The 23644-nt window shown below is 34.5% G+C and overlaps 5 protein-coding genes across 5 annotated transcripts in view; 2 read left to right on the top strand and 3 right to left on the bottom strand.

The window, feature by feature from the left end:
* Nucleotides 1-1322: 1322 nt before the first annotated feature.
* On the top strand, nt 1323-3182 carry HELRODRAFT_74016 (hypothetical protein; the record flags this gene model as incomplete). The annotated part of the gene is made up of 3 exons (XM_009014564.1): nt 1323-1859; nt 2050-2291; nt 3026-3182. Coding segments are annotated over 3 exons (936 nt in total), but the record flags the coding sequence as incomplete, so codon positions are not given.
* Nucleotides 3183-5821: 2639 nt separating this feature from the next.
* HELRODRAFT_190606 (hypothetical protein) lies at nt 5822-7957 on the bottom strand. The gene is made up of 4 exons (XM_009014563.1): nt 7215-7957; nt 6943-7078; nt 6573-6705; nt 5822-6433 (listed from the first exon to the last, which is right to left on the bottom strand). The coding sequence occupies exons 1-4, from the start codon at nt 7844-7846 to the stop codon at nt 6348-6350; spliced, it is 987 nt and encodes a 328-aa protein (XP_009012811.1). The 5' UTR covers nt 7847-7957; the 3' UTR covers nt 5822-6347.
* Nucleotides 7958-11099: 3142 nt separating this feature from the next.
* On the top strand, nt 11100-18321 carry HELRODRAFT_190605 (hypothetical protein; the record flags this gene model as incomplete). Its single annotated transcript, XM_009014562.1, has 16 exons — nt 11100-11369; nt 11542-11659; nt 12809-12945; nt 13044-13177; nt 13607-13659; nt 14192-14305; nt 14589-14664; nt 14861-14999; nt 15127-15251; nt 15383-15502; nt 15944-16051; nt 16292-16398; nt 16541-16635; nt 16951-17102; nt 17181-17342; nt 18016-18321. Exons 1-16 carry the CDS (start codon nt 11240-11242, stop codon nt 18319-18321), a joined length of 2076 nt encoding a protein of 691 aa, XP_009012810.1. The 5' UTR covers nt 11100-11239.
* Nucleotides 18322-18903: 582 nt separating this feature from the next.
* On the bottom strand, nt 18904-21065 carry HELRODRAFT_168693 (hypothetical protein; the record flags this gene model as incomplete). Its single annotated transcript, XM_009014561.1, has 3 exons — nt 18904-19452; nt 19639-20367; nt 20595-21065. The coding sequence occupies 3 exons, from the start codon at nt 21063-21065 to the stop codon at nt 18904-18906; spliced, it is 1749 nt and encodes a 582-aa protein (XP_009012809.1).
* A 574-nt stretch (nt 21066-21639) lies between these two features.
* HELRODRAFT_74180 (hypothetical protein) overlaps nt 21640-23644 on the bottom strand; it is a gene marked incomplete at both ends in the record, with an annotated part of 3528 nt that continues 1523 nt past the window's right edge. The window contains 2 exons of the mRNA XM_009014560.1: nt 21640-21862; nt 23412-23578. Coding sequence (XP_009012808.1) covers nt 21640-21862; nt 23412-23578 — 390 coding nt within the window. The remainder of the gene's footprint in view (nt 21863-23411; nt 23579-23644) is intronic.

Below are 23644 nucleotides of genomic sequence, written 5' to 3'. Positions count from 1 at the left end.
ACACCACCACCATCATCATCATCATCGTCGTCATCATCATCATCATCGTCATCATCATCATTGTTATCATCATCATCATCGTTATCATCATCATCATCATCTTTATTCTACCATCATCGTCGTCGTCATCATCGATTTATTAAAAAAAACATTTAAATTAAAACATTAAAACAAAGTGCAATAAATAGCATTAAGAATGTTAGTGAAGAACAGTAAGTACTACAAATTAACATTTGAAACAACATTAAAATTAGTAATAGTAACAATGATGATAATAATAATAATAAAAATGATAACCATAACCAGATCATGAAACGATGGAGAAGTTGGTTATATGTGGCAAGACTAGAACGGAAAGCCCAAACGACCATCTCTTCTGCGGCAACCAATCAGGTTTCGAGTTTCTAGGTTGCGCCACAAATACGGTCAACAATAATAATAACAGCAACAATAATAACAATAATAACAATAATAATAATAATGTGAATTATAGTAAAAATATTAATGATTGTGCAGCTGCGAAAGCTCCGAATTGTACGGATAACTTTGGCATTAGTATGAGATTAAAAAACGAAAGTAATAATAATAATAATAACAATAAAAATGTAAATAACAACAGCAAAAATAATAATAATAATTATGACTTCCTGAACACGCACCACCAAGCCAGTGATATGACGAGCGTTGAAGAGAATGTAACTGATTGTAACAGCACTAAAATTTGCACTGCCAGTCAACCGAGACGGAGTAAAAAGCAAACGAAACGAAACGATAATGTTTACGATACCATTGGGGAGGTACGTAAGATTCATGCCAAGAAAAATTCAACCTCGGGTCATTTGTCGTCGTCGCCATCTTTAACGTCGTTATCGTCAAAAATTGACCAAACTGCGGTGAATAAATCCGTTAAACCAAAAACAAGAGAGGACTTCAACTGTTTGTCCGGCTTGTTTAAGGATGATGATGAGGAGGATGACGACGATGACGATGGGGTTTACGACAACCACAACAACCACAGCAGCAACAACCACAGCAGCAACAACGCAGACAATCGCCCCCGCCAGAACAATACGAAAACCTCCAACCCCAGAAGCATTCCTTGTTACTACAACAAAAACTGCCAAGAATCCGATGGCGATGAGGAAGAATATTCCATTGACGGAGAATCAAATACTCATTCAAAATCAACATGCACACCAAAGCGATACAAAAAATCTCCATCTAAACCAAACCATCGCCTCGAAGAAAATTTTACAAACGCCGCTTTCAACCCTAACACCATCACCAACAACAATGACATTAACGACGACCACCATAACTACATGAGAAGCGGTGGTGGTAGCGGCAACAACTGCAGAAACAAAACATCCAGCATTTCGAGAAACAGTTGGTTGGTCCGACAACAACTGGACATCGGACGTGGAGACGAGAAGATCTGCTACCTCGCCGACCTCACTGACCGTTTCAACATCATCCGCAAAATTGGCAGCGGTACTTTCGGCAGTGTTTTCCTGGCTCTTCGACTTAACGATCAAAAGAAAGTCGCTCTAAAAAAATTAGCCAAAGACAAAACAAAGATAGAAGATTTCTGCATTGAATTTCGATACGGTCGACTCTTCTCGAGACATCCTGGCGTTCTCGAAACTTTCTCCACTGCCTACGTCACCAATGCCTGGTTTGTTCTGGTGCACGAGTACGCTCCTATGAGCGATTTGTTGAGGTTGGTGCCACCGCGGGTCGGTCTGCCCGAGGTGGCCGTCAAGTCGGTCATGAGGCAGTTGGTGGGGGCCGTGCAGTACGTCCATGAAGCTGGAGTCGTCCATAGGGACCTCAAACTTGAAAATATTTTAGTTTTTCAAGTAAGCATTTTTTAAAAATGAAAGTTTAATTTTCACTTACATTCAAACTCGGCCACTGCTCCATCTGTAGTGCCAGCTACCTAAAGCATTGCAACGTAGCGAAGCTCGGTTCTGTACTTTTGTAGCATACATTTCGAAATTAAAAAATTTCAAATTAACCACCTAACACAAGAACCAATCGGACGATCAGAACGTGACTCGAGTCAAACTCGGAGATTTCGGTGTGGCGAGAAAGGTGGGCACGAAGGTGTGCAAGGTGTGCGAGGGAACGACCTACACGCCCCCAGAAATCTGCTTCCTCACCCGCCACTCGCACTACAAGGTCCTCAAATCTGCCGATGTGTGGTCCGCTGGGGTACTCGTCTTCTGCCTCATGACAGGTAGCTTCCCCTGGCAGCAAGCCGACATCAACAGAGATCCCTTGTTTCAGAGGTTGGTTCGTTGGATTGGTGAATGAATGAATGAATGAATGAACGAACGAACGAACGAAAGAAAGAAAGAATGAATGAATGAACGAACGAACGAACGAAAGAAAGAAAGAAAGAAAGAAAGAAAGAATGAATGAATGAATGAATGAATGAATGCACGAACGAACGAACGAACGAATGAACAAACGAAAGAAAGAATGAATGAATGAATGAATGAACGAACGAATGAAATTAACAAATGATTTGCAATACAGGCGTATAGAGACATAGAAACAAATTACAAATGTTATCTATCTAAGCTAGGCGCATTTCTCCGTGTTGTTCAACTTAAAATCGGTGCAGTTGTATTTTAAATAACATTACAACAAAAACATCGTCATGTATGTGTAGAAGCCTAATGTATATTGTATGTACGTATGTGGGAATGTAAGCACCGCACACACACACAAACACACAAACAAACACAAATACAAATATGATATATAGACACACCTAAGTACCAATGAAACAAAGTAAAATTCCTCTCCTCGATATATTTTCGCAGATTTTTATTTCCATTTTACCATGTCAAATATTGCTTATTAACAATCGTCTGGCATAACTCAAATACTTTCACACAAATGAAATGATTTGTGTTGTTGTGTAATGTGTTGCTTCGTAATGTGCTCTTGTGTAATTTGTTGTATTGTAATGTGCTGCTTGTTTGTAGCGTAATGTTTGCAACGCATTTCTTTGCAGTTTTGCACGGTGGCAGTCCAAAAAATCGGCCACAGTTCCTGAGCACTGGAAGCGATTCAGCCCATCCCTACAGAAACTTTTCCACAGATTTCTCGACCCTAGACCAGAAAAACGGCCGGAAGTTTCATCACTTTCTCGCTATCTGAACTCCAGATGGTCGAATGTCCCCGGAAGTAGCGTGAGTGGAAGCAGCAGGAATGTGACAGGTCCCGAGTCGACGCTAGCCTGCACTTCGAGTAAACCTCCATCTTCATTTACGTCGTTCGATTCGGCGCAGTGCCATTCCCTGAACCGGGTTAACTATCCGACATCCGGGAACGAGAAGCTCTTCGCAAAAAACAACATGGCGGATGATAATAACTTTCAAACTTGCAACTGCTACCACCAAAGAAATAAATCGACTGTCACATTTTACGATCAGTATAAAAACGCGCCCTTCAAAACTTCCGGCGCCCTACACTCACCGATCTTCGATGATGACGTCTTTCGAAACGGCGCCAGCCTCAATGAGAGATCTTCGCCGACTAAAAGTGAATCGAGGTCAGTATCATTGCATCGATGCCATCATCATCACCACCACCACAACCTTCTCTATCTGGACGATGAAGGCAGAGAGCGACAACACGGTCGTGACATTCACAACATTAACCACAATAACAACAACAACAACAACAACACTCACGATAACGTTAATGATAGCAACCATGATATTTCAACAGCCACCAAGCAATCAACAACGGCATCAACAACAACTTCACTAACGATGACTGCAACAACAGCAGTGGCAACAACAACAACAGTGGCAACAACAACAACAATGGTAACAACAACAGTGACAACAACAACAGCAACACTTACAACGACTCAAAGACATCAACTCGCCGACGATCAAGAAAGCTGAAATCAAACGATCCTGACAACTCGAATGAGCTAATGACGACCGCGAACGTTGCTGGCGAACGACAACAACAACGGCCTGATCCGGAAACTAAATTGAGGTTGGATCGAGTCAGCAGATGGTTAATGACGAGTCACACGTGACCTCTCTCTCTCTCTCTCTCTCTATTTCTCTTTCTTTTCTCTTGCCTTTTTCTGTATATTTCCTGCTATCTTTCTCTCTCCATATTTTGTTTTTTACTTTACAATTTTTTCTTTCTTTTTTTGTCTTTCTTTCTTTCTCTCTCTCTCCTCTCTCCATCTCTATTCAATTTTCTAATCAATCATTTATTTCTTCAATGTTTTTCTGTTTGGTTTGCATTTCAAAATCATATTTCTCTCTCTTTCTCCCTCTCTCTCTCTTTCTTTCGCAATATTAGGCATGTTATTATTGTTGATGATATTTTTACGTGATATAGGATGAATAAATCATCCGTTCTTCAAAACTTTCTGTATGTGTGTACGTGTGCGTGCGCGCGCGTGTGTTTGTGTGTGTGTGTTTGTTTATATTTTTTACTTTTTTAGTTCAACATTGAAACTGTATTAGAGTTACAGACTTTCATTCTTTCAGCTGTTTTTTTCCTTCAAATTTTTTCTTTCTCTTTATCTTTTTTCATTCATCAGCTAAATATTTATACAATTTTGATTCTTCGTATATTCGTTCGTTTATTCATTCATTGACTTATTCACTCATTCGTTCATTCATTCATTCATTCACTCATTCTTTCACTCATTCATTCATCCATTTTTCACTTTCTTTCCTTCCCAGACGTTATAATTATAACATTTTTTTTTGGTTTTTAATCATTTCTTCATCCAACCCATCAAGTCATCTTTCGTCTTCCAATAATAATTATTATACCGTTAATTATAATAACAACAACAAAAACAATTATAATAATAATTATAATAATAAACAACCATAACAATAACAACTATAATAATAACAACTATCAGGATAACAACAACAACAACAACAACATAGCTAGCATATTACTATTTTCACTTTACACAGGTTGATGATGTAACATCATGTTTAATGAAATCTATTATTATTATTATTTTATTATTATAATTAGGAACGTGATCATTATCAACACCACTGCCTTTTATAAAATGATGATGATTATTATTGTTATTATCGTCATTAAAAACTGTTTGTAAACATTGATAGATTGTAAAAGCATTTCTTAGAGGTGAGTTTTTTTAATATTTGTTCTTGTCTTTTATTAACCAATCAATCAATCAATCAATCAATCAATCAATCAATCAATCAATCAATCAATCAATCAATCAATCACTTAATGAACCGTTTTTTGTTGTTTCATTCAATCATCCATTTATCCTCTCACTCATCTAATCACTCATTCATTTACTCCTTCTTACATCCATCCGTCCATCCATCCATTTTTTTATGTAAGGTACATTTTCTTAATTCCTGGCTTACATTTTTCTCCATCATGACGATTGAAATACAAAAAAAGAATAATAATAATAGTAATAACAACAACAACAATAGCAACAATAATAACAACAACAAGAACAATAATAACTAACACTACTACTACTACAACAATAATAAAATAATAATAAGTGCAATATGGGATAATAATGATAATTTTATTTCGCTTTTATATGCTCGCGTTATGTATTACCTCTTCTTTTCTTTTCTTTCCTTCATTCGTTCATTCATCCACCCGATCCATCATTTTTCTTCGTTTTGTTCATTCTTTCATTCGTTCATTCATTCATTCGTTCGTTCGTTTTATCAAACAATCAATTAACCTATCTTCCTAATATTATAAGTATAAATATAGCAATAACATTAATAAAACATTATTATCACCATGAATACAGATAATTATTATATTATTATTATTATTGTTAAATAACATAACCAACGCACGATATAATATTTATTTATATATTTATTTAAAAATTTATGAATAAATACATAATTATCATCAGTCAATCATTCGTTGCTTTCTGTCTGCTGATCAAACAATAAGGCCTTTGATTTGCCACAAAATCCACAATATATATATTCACGCGTGTGTGTGTGTGCATGTGTATGTATGTGTGCGTGCGTGCGTGTGTGTGTACAAGGTTAAATATGATAAGAACTTAATAAGCTTTAAATAAAATCAGATTTTTAGAAAATAACCTGTTTAGATGTAAATTGTAAATTTTTAGCGGGAAAATAGCGATCATTTTAATGGCGGTAGTGGTTCAAATCAAATTCATGTAGCTCCAAGAATGTAAATAAATTTTTGTAGCGCAAATTTGGGTAAGAAGAGTAAAATAAATTATAAAGTATATGAATCTCTCTCTCTCTCTCTCTCTCTCTCTCTCTCTCTCTCTCTCTCTCTCTCTCTCTCTCTCTCTCTCAGTCATATTCTGATCCAATGGTGATGCTAATATCGTCCCCAACAATTTTCGTTCCATGATACCAAACGTTTGTGTCAAGGACAACTGTAAAAACAATAATAATAATAATACTAATTAACAATTATTATTACTATTTTTATATATATATCGTTATAATTATGATAGCTGTAATTGAAATTTTGATGTTTTTGACTATAGTGGAAAAAAAACGAAAAATATTCACTAATTTCTCCTGGATTCACCACGACTTGAACTGACCAATCACATTCGAGGTAGCATTCGTAGGGCGGTTCCAATGTCCACAACTTAGATCCCCTGATTTGGGCCTGCCACGAAGGATTGCCCACGTTGTCGAGCTGTTACAGAAAAAATAATTAAAATAAAATATTAAAGATATTAAATATTATTATTGTAAAATAAATATTTACGAATATTATCAATACTACAATAGGTCACTATTATTAAAAACAACTTAATTATTATTATTGTCTTAATAATTATCTCATCTACAATATTATTACTACTAATATTATAATTATATTATTATTATAACCACCAATTAACATAATTACTATAATTACTAATTTACATACGTGCATTGGTGCACCGAATCCTGGCTGGCCGATGAAAATCCAATCGAGTCTTGAAGATTCTGAGTATTCGGGTAGAAAGTAAGGCTTAGAGTAATGCTGCCTCAACTCATCAGAAACATCTGAGTCGCAGTTCCCCCTAAAAAGAAAAAAATTGTTATTAGAATATATTTTTTTTTATATTTTATGAAAATTAGTTTATTAAAGTTGTGAAATAACTAACTCTATATTTCTAAATTTAAATTGCAATTAATTAATAAGCAAATAATACTCACCAGCCAACATACCAAGGAACTTTATTATCATTATTTCCTAAACCCCGACTCAAAAAATCAGTCAAGTTGTCGAAGTTAGTGCCATAAGGAAAGAACTGACATTTAATTGACTGGTTGGTCGATGTTGATTTCAAATAAAGATCTGAAAAATAATCATAACTGAAAGTCTTTGTGGCCGTCCAATTAAGAGTGGCGTCTGTAACTATTACTGGCCTTCCAGTGTAAGCATAAACCTTTTCAAAGTCTTCTCGTGAAATCCCACTCAATTTTTGTACTGATTTGACATTTCTACACAAAGAACAATCGACAGGTGGCAAAAGTAGCGAAGTAAAAACAGGAATTAAGCATTGGTCATTCTTGTAGCCAAAAAGGAGATCAGAGACTAGTTCTTCCTCGGAAAGTAACAAATAAACGATAAAAACAACGCAAATGATGAAAAAAGACAAAATGACTAAACATTTTTTGGAATAATTCTTTCTAATCGTACCATTTGAACTTGAAAAAGTTCCGTTTTTCTGAAAAATGAAATCTTTTGCATCAAATCCTGATCTTTCTGCTTCAGCATAAAGTTCAATACATCTTTTCTTGAAATCGAGTTCGATATTTTTTACTTTAGACTTTTCTTTAGCCATTTATTACATCCTTCTACACGTTCGATCCGGAAATTAGGAATGTCATTACGTGTGAAGAGAGGGATTGATTAAGATAAAATCATTATTAATTCAAGTGGCTCTTAACTTAAGTTTACAATTATTGGTGTAAAAGCAGATTTACGTTCTAAAAGATTTTTGAAAAAACTTATTTAGCGCACATTAAGAACAATACATTATACCAATAGCAGCACGTAATTGCATAGATTTTTAAAATATGCAAAAAACCTCAGTTAAGATGAATTTAAATATATTAATCAATCAGTTTTTCACCAATCCCAACTTAGAAAAATGAAGAAAAAATTTTCCAAATGAAATACATGTTAATTGAACATGTTGAATGAACATTTGGATTTGGTTGTATGGCTGATGATGTTTCTAGAAACAAACGTTCATATGTTGTGGCAATTATTTTTGATTTCAAGGTGTTTCTCAAAGCAACATCAGAATTAGATGAAGTTTGTTTTGTTTTAAGATTTTATAATTGAAGATTATCGAACAATGTATATTGCATTAATCTATCTATTAATATTTACCTTTGCTGGCCGAGTTATAATTTTAGTTTGTGGACGATTAAATCAAATGATTAATAAATTCCGTTGTGTCACCAACTGTTATGTTATTGCGAGGTTACCTGGTTCAAACGCAGCTCGTTCCATGCTTCACTCAAAAATTATCGAATTCTACTCTTTTTCCTAATTAGGCAATGTTTGTTTAAAATACACAAATTAAACATAATTATATGTATTTATATATAGTATATGTAGTATACACACACCACACACACACACACACAAACATATATATATATATATATATATTTGTATATATATATATGTATATATATGTATATATATTTTTGTATATATATATATATATATATATCGATCATTTGGTACGTGTTTCCATAGTTTCCGTGGCAAAGTATTGAGTATGTCGTTTTGTGAGCAAAGACAATGATGAAAAAAAAATACATAAAGTAATCTAGGTAATTACGTGTGTGTGTGTGTTCTGTGTGTGTGTTATCTGTGTATGTTTATGTGTATTATCTGTTGTTATCTGTGTTAACGTATGCTTATATTTACAGTACAGCACATGATTTTTGTGCGTGGTACGTTTGTTACTACGGTTTAATGTGTAATATTATGTAGGTATGCATATGTGTTTAAGTGTGTATTTATGTGTGTGTATATGTATTCTTGTGTGCGTGTGTGCATGTGTGTGCGTGTGTGCATGTGTGTGTGCGTGTGTGTACTTTTTACAAGCTTGGAAATTTTGAAATGTTTTTTTAATGCAAACATGGGTTTCATTTATATTATACAATTGAAAGAATTAACTACCTAGCATGATTATGTAGAAGATGTGCGCACGCGCGCACACACACAAACACATACAAACACACACATACACACACACACACACATATACAAACACACACACGCAGGTAAATTTTTCTAAAACTTACCTGCTTGTTCTTATATTAAATAAATTGAGTCATTTTTGTTCGTTCTTTCTAAAGCATATAATATATACATACATATGTGTGTTTGTTTGTTTGTTTGTGTGTGTGTGTGCGTGTGTATGTGTGTGTGTGTGTGTGTGTGCGTGTGTATGTGTGTGTGTGTGTTTGTGCGTGTATGGGTATTTAACATTATAAACAAGGCTTCTCTTCGTTTTGCTCCAACCGTTATGGCATAATTAAGTATTGAATGCTGCTAACTAAATCAAACACAAACATAAATATGTATGCGTGTGTGTATGTGTGTGCGTGCGTGCGTGTATGTGTGCGTGCGTGTATGTGTGTGTGTGTAGAACATTCTTGTTAATAAATCTATTGTACCAAGTAAAACATACTTAACCGTAACCTTTAATCTTATCAGGACAGAGGATAAAAATAGAAAGGAAGATAGAGAGAGATCTCGAGGAAGAAATTTAGCAATATGTAGAAAGTAAGAAAGAAATAGATGCAAATCTAGAGAGAGAGAGAGAGAGAGAAAAGGGGAGAAAAAGAGATAGAGAGAAAAAACAACCATCAAACATACACGATTGCACCTTTGTGAAACAGCAGGTTAATTCATGTTCATGTTCAACGAACGTGAACATGAATTGAACATGAAATGTTCATGAATTTTGTGTGAACACATTTCAATTGTTTGCAGTCTCTAGATTAATTCCACGTTCTTAATTTTCCTGTCCCGTAAAATGTCTGGACGAAGATCGACGAACTGTTTCAACATTGATCGTTCTCCTTCCTTTTCTGCGAATGTCAGACACGACAACAAACAATTAACGATTTTGGTCCAATATCTAATATCATGTCGTTCTCTATATCCCTGTATGTCTGTTCGTTTGTTTGTTTAGCGTCAGAGAGAGAGAGAGAGAGAGAGAGAGAGAGAGAGAGAGAGAGAGAGAGAGAGAGAGAGAGAGAGAGAGAGGACATAGGTGATCGAGTGTCTTACTCCATCTGAATAGATTGGCCTTGGTTGGCAGCTGCTGAATTAAATATTTTTAACTTTTATAAGATGTCTGATAGTGAATCAGGTTTTTTTTTCTGGCCAGTGTGTTATTTGCGAAGATTTTTTTATTCAGAGTGAGGGGACTTTTATTACCGACTTGATCAGGGGAACTTGGCTTTCAGGCAAGACAACGAGCCTATGGTTGATTCCATCACTTTCCAACTTTTTAAGTGTCTGAGATGTTGAGTTTGAATCAGAAAGCATACTGTCTTCCATCTTGTTGTCTACCAATGTTTCACGCCAAAGACGACGAATTTTATCATTTGGATTGCGTTGATGTCTCTGCATCTCTCACCACATGCGTCAACATCTGGGTGTGTTCCAACAACAACAACAACGACAACAACAACAACAACACAACACAACAACAACAACAACAACAAAATAATTAAAAGTTTCACAGTATGTTTACAAGCATTAAAACATGGTAAGCAAATTTTTACCATTCATAAAAATCAACGGGAGGCTATGTATGTATGTATGTATGTATGTATGTATTTATGAATGTATGTATGTATGTATGTATGTATGTATGTATGTATGTATGTATGTATGTATGTATGTATGTATGTATGTATGTATGTATGTATGTATGTATGTATGTATGTATGTATGTATGTATGTATGTATGTATGTATGTATGTATGTATGTATATATATATACACACACCTATATATACTTCGAATGGCTTGAGACATAAAGACATGGATAACAAATACTTTGGTCTACATTTGTAATGATTTTTGAGGTTTTATAAATAATAATAATAATTATAAATAATAATAATAATGAAAAAATAATTAATAATATTAATATTAATAAATAATAATTATAATAATAATAATAATAGTTAAAAGTATGATATTAATTCGCCAAAATAAAGTTCTACTGAATAAACGAAATGCCTTAATTCCGAGTTTACTTAAAATAAGCTTACTTCCATTCGTTACCATTACAATGTTTTACTTTGTTAAGAATATGTTAAAAGGTTGCTTATTATTATTATTATTATTATTATTATTATTATTATTAGTAGTAGTAGTAGTACTACTTGTAGTAGTAGCAGCAGTAGTAGTAGAAGTAGTAGTAGTAGTAGTAGTAACAGAAGTTAATTATTAACTATAATTAAATAATAATATTATCCCTTTATAATTTAGCAGTAAGCAAAATGGACACATTGAACGGAAAGTTGAAGGAGTTGTTGGAACTTGAAGAGTTGAAACGCGGCCAGATTTCTGCTATGTGTAGCCAGTTAATGAGTTGGGACATGTACGATGAGTACGTCATAATTATTACAATTATAATTATTAATAATTTTTATAATAATAATTATAATTATTAATTTTTATGATAATAATAATAATTATTATTAATTATTGTCAGTATTGTTAGTATGTACATTGATTAATATGTTATCATTATTTATTATGTTGTTATTAATTTATTAATCAGTGTGCTATAATAATTATTACATTTTATTATCATTAATTATTATTATTATTAACTATTATTATTATTATTATTAATTATAACAACAGCGATAATAATAATCATAGCAAAGCAAATACCATAATAATAACGATAACCATATTGACAATTACACTGTTTCGTTAACAAGTATAGCTGTAAGGCAATGCGGTCATACAGAGCCATAAAGCAAGCATTCGATTTCGATACGATGAGATATCAAAAGAGAGAGAGAGAGAGAGAGAGAGAGAGAAAGAGAGAAAGGTCAAAGGTTAAAGGTCAATTACATTCATCCAAATTTCAGATACACCAAACCAACTGAAAATATGTTAAAACATTTCAATTTCGTTAAGAAACCGATGGCATATGAAAGGATTTTGATACGAAATTATAACGATACAAAATTATAACGATACGATACCGACACGGATGCCATAACAAACATACGTAATGCATTTTATTACACATTAACATTAAACGCTTGGATGAGCGCTATTCAGTCACAGTACTTTGAATGCTTATGCACTTCTATATTTAGCTTGAGTTTTTTTTTGTTTTGCTATTATTATTATTTTTATTATTTTTATCATTATTATTTATAATTGTCGTTATTATTATTAATATTTTCATTATTGTTATTGATTTTAATTTTTGAAATGTTCTTTTCAATTTTATTTAATTCAATGTTAGATATAATCTTACCGATTTCTCAAAAGCGTTGAATACAAATGTATGTACATGTTCATGTGTATGTGTGTGTGTGTGTGTGTGTGTGTGTGTGTGTTTGTGTGTGTGGACGTCAATCCGTCAATCTCCAGTTTTACATATTTCAGCAAAACAAGTTTCATACAAAATCACTAGCCAGCCAATCATAATCAGACATTTAAACCCTTCAACCCGCAACATACAGCCAATCAAATCTCACCAAAATTCAAACCAGCCAATCAAAATCACTCGTAGAACTCTGATGAGAATATGTTTCGGAGACGATAGGACGACGTTTTACAAGCCCCTCCTACTAACGCAACTACCACACCTGGCCAGCAATTGGTCATTCATCCAGCCACACGTTTTGTATTCCAAGAAAAAACCCAACGGTGACTACAATAAGTAACACGCCATTAACAAATTAGCACTATAATTAACATAAAACTAACAAATTAACATAAAATTAACATAATTAACCCCGGAAAAGTTACCATAGTGATTGGCATAGTAACGGTGAGGCGAAGTAATTATCAATACATTGAAGAGACCCTAACCAGCCTGATTGAAAATTTAAATGAAGAGGAAATGGAAAAGACTCAAATCGTCGTTATGATAACGGAAGTAAGTTATTATAATTATATATATATAATTATAATTACAATTATAATTGTTGTTGTTATTATTGATGTAATTGTTGCGTGGGTGAGGAGTTTTTTGAAGTGACGTGATGTGTGGCTCTGATAGGTCTGTGAATTTTTTGGCCCCTTTTTAAAATAAGTTGGAAAAAGGCATAAATTGTTGACGACGACGACGATGATGAATAGTACGACAAAGATGATGATGGTAATGGTGATGGTTATGATGATGATGATGATGATGATGATAATGATAATGATGATGGTTATGATGATGATGATGATGATAATGATGATGGTTATGATGATGATGATGATGATGATGATGATGTGTTGATGATAATCATGATGATAATCATGACGATGATGACGACGACTGAGATATCATTTATCAGTGATTTTCATCATTTCAAAGTTGAAAGAACGCAGTCGGTATGTCGAGCAGGTCGAGAAACTCATCACAGCCAAGTACACAAACTTTTTTCAAAGTTAAAAAATTCAAATTTGCACAAAAAAACCATTATTGATAGTCAATGAAAATAATAATAATTATAACAACAACAACAACAATAATAATAATAACGACAGCAGCAGCAAGCAGTTGTAGCAGCAGCAGCAGCAGTGGTGGTAAAAGCAGCATAAAATTTCATTTTCCGTACACAAACACGTGTATCGAATAAGCAAATTAAGGTTGAAGAAACTGGTTTGATCAATTACGATGAGAGAGAAAGAAAGAGAGAGAGAGAGAGAGAGAGATAGAGAGAGAGAGAGAGAGAGAGAGAGAGAAAGAGAAAGAGAAAGAGAGAGAGAGAGAATATATGATACTAAACAAATTTGTCATTAAAACAACAAATCGATAAAAAACGCTTCTCGATAAACATCATCATCGCTATCATCATAGTTTTTATCATCATCATCATCGCTATCGTAGTCACCACCATCATCATCATTATAACTATAAACATCATCATCGTCGTCGTCCTCTTCACCACCACAAAAGGTTTATGAAACATTTATCATCTGGCCTCTTACAAGTCCTAGCTTCAAACCCTGATTTTTACCCTGACCTCAATAGCATAGAGGTCACTCTTGGTGACCCCAAAGAAAGAGCTATGTATGTACGTATGTGTTTGTTTGTTTGTATGTATGTATGTTTGTATGTATGTATGTTTGTATTTATTTATGTATGTATGTATGTATGAACCCATAATTGATTAGAACTATAGGGAAGTAATAATCATATCTGGGTTCAGCTTTAATCTATGTTAAACGCTTCGCACAGACAGGTATGTATGTATGTATGTATGTATGCATGCATGTATGTATGTATGTATGTATGTATGTATGTATGTATGTATGTATGTATGTATGTGTGTAGAGAAAGTTATTATCGTCAGGTGGCGGACAAAGCAGAACTTGGATTACATCTACTTGATGATGTACTGCTGGGGTAAGGGCAGATACTATTTGCAGGTTGGATAGTAATGATGATGATGATGATGATGATGATGCTGTTGATGATAATGGTGCTATTGATGATGATCCTAACGGCAACCAAAAACAATAATAACGCAATTTAGCCATACTTGAAACCGTACTAACCAGTTTAATTACTCAAACAAACTTGCACATTCCTGAATTTTTTAAACTCCTCCCCCACTTTTCCCAGTTAGAAGATGACGTCATAACAACCGGAAACTACATTACCGAGATCGAGAAGCGAGTAGAACCGTTGAAAACCGTCAGTAAAACCGGCAAAGAATACGAAGATTGGTTTATGGTTCAGTTTTCAAAGATGGGATTTATTGGTTTGTACCATTCATTCATTCTTTCGTTCGTTCGTTCGTTCTTTCGTTCGTTCGTTTGTTTGTTCGTTCGTACGTTCCTTCATTCATTCATTCATTCCTTCATTCATTCATTCATTCATTTATTCAGGAAAACTTTTCAACAAAGACAGTTTATTGTTGATGATAGAATTTCTATTGATGTTCTACCAAGACAAGCCCTGTGATTGGCTGGTCGATCACGTGGTCGGGACCATGGAGACATGCGTGCCCCTTGTTAGTCATCATCATTGTCATCATCATTATCATCATCATCATTATCATCATCATCATTATTATTATTATTATTATTATTATTATTATTATTGTTATTGTTATTGTTATTATTATTATTATTATTATAAAAGTCGGAAAATTCATCTTGCCCTGGTTCACAACCCTTCAAAAAACGCATCACCATCTCTCCCTCTCTCTTCCAACACATCGGCCTACATTCATCTCTGGCTGGAAAGATACAAAATATCAAGGTTAGTGTCGGCTTGGGGATAAACAGAGATGTGCTTGGATTGGGTATTTAGGGATGTGCGTGGATTGGGTGTTTAGAGGTTTTCTGGTGGTTTATTTTTGAAAGATTTTTGCATCGTTTTTCGGATTTGTTGAACTTTTCAATTCGGATGTGTTCATCTGTTGGAACGACCAAATGTTGAATTTTTTTTATTTTTTCATCGGCCACTCATTTATTCATTTTCCTCAATTCGTTCGTTCATTCATTTCCATAGTGCTCACTCCTTTATTCATTCGTTCATTCACCCGTTTAAAAACTTTACCATTTTGATTGGCAGACCATCTGATTCATTCATCAATTCATTCCTTCCTTACCTTCTTCATTCATTCGTTCATGCTTGAATTCATTCGTTCGTTCGTTCGTTCATTCATTCATTCATTCGTTCGTTCATTCATTCATTCAGGCACGTGACTTTCACCACAAAGTGGCGCTTTTAAGCAGCCAAAATCCGCCGGCCACTGTACACACAACACTCAACAAAATAAAAAATCACCCACATGAACTGCAACAGGTTATGATGATGATGTTGATGCTGTTGTTGTTGATGTTGATGTTGTTGTTGATGATGTTATTGTTATTGTTGATGTTGTTGATGTTGTTGTTGATGTTGTCGTCAATGTTGATGTTGTTGATATTGTCCTTGATGATGTTGATGACGATGAAGAAGATGGTGACGGTAATGATAATGATGGTGATAGTCATTATCATCATTATCATCATTATCATCATCATCATCATCATCCTCAAATAGGTCTACGACTTCAAAAGTCCCGACCAATCATTTTTCTTCTGGGCCTGGGGACCTCGGAGTGATGACGTCATCACCATTAAATTCACCAATCCACTTCCGCTAAGAAGGCGAGTATGAATTTATCATTATCATTATTTATTATTATTATTAACATCATTATCAATTTTATTAATTGTCATTATTATTATCATTATTAATGTTATTATTTGTCATTATTATTATTATTATTATTATTATTATTACTGTCAGTTACGAGATCCGGTGCGGAACAATGGAATACCCGAACGACATCCTACACAACGTGACCGTGCTAGTACAATTCCACGACGATGCTGTTGCTAAAGGTTATGATTATGATTATGATGATGATGATTAATATTATTATTATTAGTAGTAGTAGTAGTAGTTGTTGTTGTTGTAGTAATAGTAGTAGTAATATAGTAGCATTAGTAGTAGTAGTAGTAATAGGAGTCGTAGTAGTCGTTGTAGTAGTAGTAGTAGTAGTAGTAGTAGTCGTAGTAGTAGTAGTAGTAGTATTACTATTCATCTTCTTCTTCATGTTATTATTATTATTCATGTCTTCTTCTTCATGTTATTATTATTATTATTATTATTATTATGGCGTTGATGATGATGATGAATATAAATGTAAAACACAGACAAAGAAAAATTCGTAAGCATGGACAATGTTAACGTTCGCGAAAATGGCCGAATCTTATTGGGTGACCTTAGCAGAAACATCAACCAATCAGTGCACGCCATCAGGATTCTATTTTTATCCGACAGTTCCTATTGGCTGGCCATCAAAGAGGTCAGCTATTATTATTATTATTATTATTGTTATTATCAATATAATTATTATTTCATAATTATTTTCTAATTTTTGCAGATAATTATAACAACGTTTGGCTCAAATAAAACAATCAACAACAACAACAATACTAAGCATAATAACAAGAACAACGACAACAACAACAACATAAAAATAAACAACAACAACAACATTAATGACGTCATTAGATTTTGCAACTATGCAAACATCAATGAGACCGTGTGTCTCGGCTTAATAAGACAAATCAAAAATAATTTTAACAACAACAACATCAACAACAACATCAGCAATAAAAATAATAATAATAACAACAATAATAAAATAAAGATAATTAAATAAAGATAATAAATAACAACAACAACAACAACAACCAAACAGCAACGAAATAAAAAGAAATAATATTATTTAAAAAATTGTAAGCAGCGCACATAGCAAACCATCATCATCACCATCGTCATCATCATCATCACCATCGTCATCACCATCATCACCATCGTCATCATCATCGTCATCATCGTCGTCGTCATTGCGAAATTTGATTGCAACAATTAATACAAATTAATATATTTTTTTTTAAATAATCGAACGAACGAATGAATAAATGAATGAATGAACAAATAAATGAATTAATGAACTAATGAATTAATTAATGAACAAATGAACGAACGGATAATGAATAAATGAATGAATGAACGAATGAACGTAATAATAAAAGACGCTCTTGACGGATGAACTAGATACGAATGTGAAATTTGTCTAATACATTAACAATCCACAACAAATAAATAAACAATACAGTGATACTCCTCTCCAGCGACCTTCCCATCTACCTCTCTCTCTCTCTCTCTCTCTTTCTTTCTCTCTCTCTCCCTCTCTCTTTCATTCCCGGCAGTTTTGTTCTCGATGGATTGTCTTCAGATTAAGCGTCACTCCCAACCCGATCATCGACTCCATCCACAACCCAAGACACAAAAAATTATCATTAAAACGTAAAATTTACGACTTGTTTTGGCGTGATTTCGCGATTGTCGACGTCATACTCTGCCTATCAGTTGTCGCATGGTCCAAAAGAAGTCGGCTATTGAGGCTGGGGTTCTTGGGCACAATGAATTTACGGATGTCTCTAAATAACGGAGGCTGTATCAGTGGACGAAACGTTACAACATTCCTTCATCTGTTCTTTCCAGAAACAGAGTAGAGGTATCTGAGGAAGTTGTAGATGATTGGACAAAGAGAATGCCAGTCATTTGGGAAGGCTACGCTCCTGAAAATGTTTTTAATGCTGACGAAACCGAAGTTTTTTTTGAGTAATGTATACATCTTGTGTACCTTTTTTATTTGGTTGTAAATATGCTTTCCCTTCATTTAAGACCCAACCCTTTTAAGACCTGATTCCTCTGACATTTTCAAAGCCGTTAATAGGGAATGTCACTGTATATATATATTTTTATGTGCGTGTGTGCGTGTATATATGTGTGAATGTGCATGGGTGCCACGAAGTTAGCACGGTGTTGATGTTCAATAAGGGATCAAGAAGGTACCACTTCCACGAACACAATTGAAAAAGGTCCTTAACTAAAATTCAAGCAGTTTGAACAAATAAATATACACAAAATTAAATAAATTATTTTGTTATTATTTAATTATAGAAGCTACATTTAATTAATTAAAATATTAATTAATTAATTAATTGTTTCGGCTAGTATGAACACACTTATTATACAAATATTTACACATACATACATACACACACACGTACACACACACGTACACACACAGATCACACGTTATTCATCCAATAGTAATCTTTGGAATTTGTTTCCACAATAACTTTTCCCCCATTGAACTTTACGGGGTTAGCCACCCTACTCTGCATCGAACCACTTCGTCCCAAAATATTTCTCGGACCATGCCAGTCGACATCACAATTTTCGCCCTTGATACTTACAGTTTTAGAGACGAAATGGTTAGAGTTTCTGTTGTATTTTAGGGATGTGCTGTTATATTGGGGTGCATCTTTTAAAAAACGGCCACTTGGGAGTGTAGCGGCTTCGAATTTAGAGTTAGGAAGAGAGATGTGCTTGTAATTGGAGATGGGTTCGTGAATTCGGTTCTGATTGGTCTGACGAATCGATGATTGTCGGTAGTGAAACGGAGATGGATCTCGTGGAGCGGTATTTCTCCGAGGACTAGATGGCAGATTTGAAATGACGTCATTGTACATTTTAGGAATGGGTTGATTGTGAGCTGGCTGGTTGGATGATGTTGTGGTAGATCTCGGATATCTTTTTGGTGAGACGGTCAGCTTGTTGTTCATGAAGTCCAAGGACTGCAAGTTTATTATAATTATATGTATTCAAATTATATATCTGCACATTTACTGAACAAAAAAAAATATATGATTGATAGAACAACTTTTTTCCAACGAAATCCTGTCAAATGAATGAGAAGACGTGTTTCACGATTAAAACATTAGAAATAAATTTAAAAGGCGTGAAAAAAAAACTATTCGAACCGAATCTTTGCGAAAAATTTCAAATCTCTTTGGCGAGTACAAAAGCGAATGAGTCGAATCGGATGATGAGGACGATGATGAAGATGGTGAAGATGATGACGATGACACCATCAAGACGTCATCGTTGACACGTGACGATTTTTTTCTGCAAATTTTACAGTTATCTCTGACTGTTATTTTGTGTTGTTCTTTATTTTGTTGTTGTTGTTGTTGTTGGCGATGTACAACTCGACATTCGGATACCGATTTTTGATCGATTCGATTACCGATTCCAGAACCGGTAACTCGGGCCAAAGCCACATTGAAGAATTTTATCAAGCAGCCAAGTTTCGATAAGCCATCAAAAGTGTTGTTGTTGTTGTTGTTGTTGACGATGTAATTATTATTATTATTGTTGTAGTTGTTGTTGCTGTTGTAGTTGTTGTTGCTGTTGTAGTTGTTGTTGCTGTTGTAGTTGTTGTTGTGGTTGTTTTCTGAATGTATTGACGTGTTATTGTCATTTTGAATGGCGCACCAATTGAAACATGCAACGTCTTTAGGCTTCAAGTTGTTGTTGATGTTGCCGATGTTGTTGTTGTTGATGTTGCCGATGTTGTTGTTGTTGTTTTTGCCGATGCTGTTGTTGGGATTAGAAAAGTTGATGTCACTGAGATTGCTGTTGTTGTTGTTGATGTTGTTGATGTCGTTGTTTTGAGATGAAAGTTTGGAGCAAATAACTTGCAAGATGATCTATTCGGGTGTAATTGTAATTATCATAATTTATCTGACCGATCGCTAAAAATATCTATCTATCAAATACGTATCATTTATCAATGGACCGATAAGTTGATAAATAAATCAACCAACTGACCAATCATTTATCAGTTAATTAAATATATTAATTAGTCAAATTAATTAACTAATTTAATTAATTAAAAATCAACCAACAGACACCCGACTCAGTTAATATTCCTAACCACGGTCACGAAAATAGTCATCCCGACGAGAAAGCAAGATAGGGCTAGTAGGATAGGGATCTTGAGGTTGAAAACAGAGCTACCGGCTTCGACCGCACGGCTTGCTTTGGTTAATTCATTACCACTACCACCAGCTCCGCCATCATAATTACTACTAAGGACGCTACTACTTACACCATCGCTACTACCACTAATTATACTACTTCCGGCCAAAAATTTTATTTCGATTATTACTTCAACTTCAACTTTTTCCACCACTGAAATTCCACTTTTGGCGGATACTTTCAATAGATAATAACTTTTGGAAAGTCCATCCTGCCTATTAATAGCCGTTTTCGTGTAGATGATCCCAAAATTTGGCTTAATATCGAAAGCGTTGATTTTATTTTTAGAAACGTTGACGTAACCTGGTTTTTCCGTAATTTTTTCGTCACTTTCGTTATCATTAATTTTGTTATTGTCATTGTTCATGCTATTTATAGCAGCATTGTAGATAGCCTCTGCTGTAGTACTCGTTTCACTTTCGTTTTTAAATTCCGTGAAATTCAACGAAGAAAAATTACTTTCAGTTTCAGTTTTTAATAATAAAAATTGCTCTTCTATTGAGTATGTCACGAAGTTATTGGCCGCTGAGTCGTCGTCGTGGGCTTGAACTTGGCCAATAGGAATGCAAGGGCGGTATGTGGGAGGCGCTTAAATGAAAGTGGTACCTGAAAAATGGTCGTGATTGGTTACTTAATAATTATTTATATAACCCATCAAAATAACGAACTATGGTGCTTTAGTAATAGATAAACAAATGCAAACAACCCCAACACAGACATAAGATACCAAATCAACAATCTAAGATACAACATCAACGACTTAAGATACAGTATCAACGACTTAAGATACAGTATCAACAACATAAGATACAGTATCAACAGCATGAGATACAGTATCAACAACATAAGATACAGTATCAACAACATAAGATACAGTATCAACAGCATGAGATATAGTATCAACAACATAAGATACAGTATCAACAACATAAGATACAGTATCAACAACGACATCCCCACCCTCCTCCTCCTAACCTAGCCCTCTCAAAAAAAGGCTTGCAATCTTCAACGTCTAAAATCTCAACAACAACACTACAACTCGATTGCAAATTGTCGATATCTCTGGCAACTACAATGATACTATATCTGTCATCTTTCTCTCTGTCAAATGACCTTAACGTTGTTATAATTCCGGTGCTTTTGTCGACCTGGAAAACGGTTTCGCTTTCAGTTTCCGTTTGTTGTTGTTTGATGTCGTTGTCGTTTTTGTTGGTGTTGATGACGTCATTTTTGATGTTGTTGTTGTTGTTGATGTTATTGTTGATGTTGTTGTTGTTGTTGATGTTGTTGTTGTTGTTGCTGTTTGATGATGATTCTATATAGTACTCCACAGTTTCATTGTTGTTCTTATTGTGAATGGTTCGATTGTGGAGTTGTTATGGTTGGAAATTTAAATAAATAAATAAATAAATAGATAAATAAACGAGTAGATCGAATCGGTGGATAATTTTTATTGAATCAAAAATCAAATAGCTACCTACACGAGTGATGATTAAATCATTAACGTCACAACGAATTAGGAGTGCGGAATTTTGAACTTCAACATTAAGTAACATGAAATATTTAGACAAAAAAAAACCACATACATACATACATAAACACACACATACAGACAGACATACATACAAATTAACGTCACACCCACCCACACACACACACAAACAGACACAAACAAACAAACAAACAAACAAACAATACTTAAAAAATGCACTAACCAGATCAACATCATGAGCGTGAACAAAACTAACAGTCATATTTGCGGCATTATTTTCATAAATTCTTAAAACTTCGGGGCAGTTATCAAACACTGGGGAGTTATCGTTTAGGTCTAAGATACTTATAAGTATTCGAATGGACGACGATAATGTTATTAAAGTATCCGAATCTCTACAAGTAATCGTAACCAGGTGATGGTCTTGCTGCTCTCGGTCAATTTTCAAGCGAGTAACGAGTCGGTATTCTCCTGAAAAGGCTACTTTTTGAATCCTTCGGGGGTGAAATTTAAAGTTAATATTCATGGGTTTATTTCAAATTTTTACTAAAATCTTAAACATCCAGATTGAAAAAAGTACAGTGATCTAACGTGAAATACTTGGAATCGACCGAGCACCGAATCAACCCACTCATTCCTGAATCTCGATCCGTCACGACGAATGACGTCACAACACTTCCGTTCTTACAATTTTCCGGTAAATCGATTATCGCCGTCAGATTACCGCTTAGGTATTCATCTTCGTTATATCGGTACATCCCTAGAACAGCCTGTGGGCCCGAAATTTCGTGTGCCAATGTTATTACCGGTGAGTTATCGTTAATGTCGACAACGGATATTTTGATGGGGATGGATGAATGTAAACTGGGACTGCCGTGATCTCTGGCGAGAACATTCAAAATTGCCACGTTGTACATTTCGTGATCCAAATGTCGCCTCAAACTCAAGATTCCACTCTGCCTGTCTAGTACGAAGTCTGATCCGTATCTTAAAGTTGGGGGAGTTGTATGTTTTGGTTTAACGATGACGTTGTTGTTGTTGTTGTTGTTGCTGCTGCTGCTGTTGTTGTTGTTATTGTTGTTGTTGTTGTTGTTATTGTTGCTGTTGTTGTTGTTTGATGTTGTTGATGTTGTTGATTGATGATGATGCAATGATGATGATGATAAAAAGTGATGATGATGACGTTAATGAAAATGAAAACAAAATCAAAAGTCACCTGACCTAATTTCAGTCTCGTCGTCCAGAAGATATTCAACGAGTCCGTTCATACCCTCGTCGGCGTCATGAGCTTTTAGGGTCAGCAATTTTGACAACATCAAATTTTCCGGAACCTCTAAATTCTGTGGAACGTCTTCAAAGATTGGAACGTTGTCGTTTTCATCCAGCACCTTCAATCAATCAATCAATCAATCAATCAATCAATCAATCAATCAATCAATCAATCGATCAATCAA

The sequence above is a fragment of the Helobdella robusta genome, assembly GCF_000326865.2.
Source record: "Helobdella robusta unplaced genomic scaffold HELROscaffold_14, whole genome shotgun sequence".
NCBI classification, from domain to species: Eukaryota; Metazoa; Annelida; class Clitellata; order Rhynchobdellida; family Glossiphoniidae; genus Helobdella; species Helobdella robusta.
Note: the sequence above shows the minus strand (reverse complement) of the source record. Positions and strands in the feature narration are given on the sequence as shown.

Bases quoted from the DNA above. Each gene is read 5' to 3' on its own strand.
- HELRODRAFT_190606 (XM_009014563.1), bottom strand. From the start codon at position 7,846: ATGGCTAAAGAAAAGTCTAAAGTAAAAAATATCGAACTCGATTTCAAG. The intron at 6,706-6,942 runs GTATGTAAATTA...TTTCTGTAACAG, and splicing joins GATTCGGTGCACCAATGCAC to CTCGACAACGTGGGCAATCC. The intron at 6,434-6,572 runs GTGAATATTTTT...TTGTTTTTACAG, and splicing joins GGTGAATCCAGGAGAAATTA to TTGTCCTTGACACAAACGTT.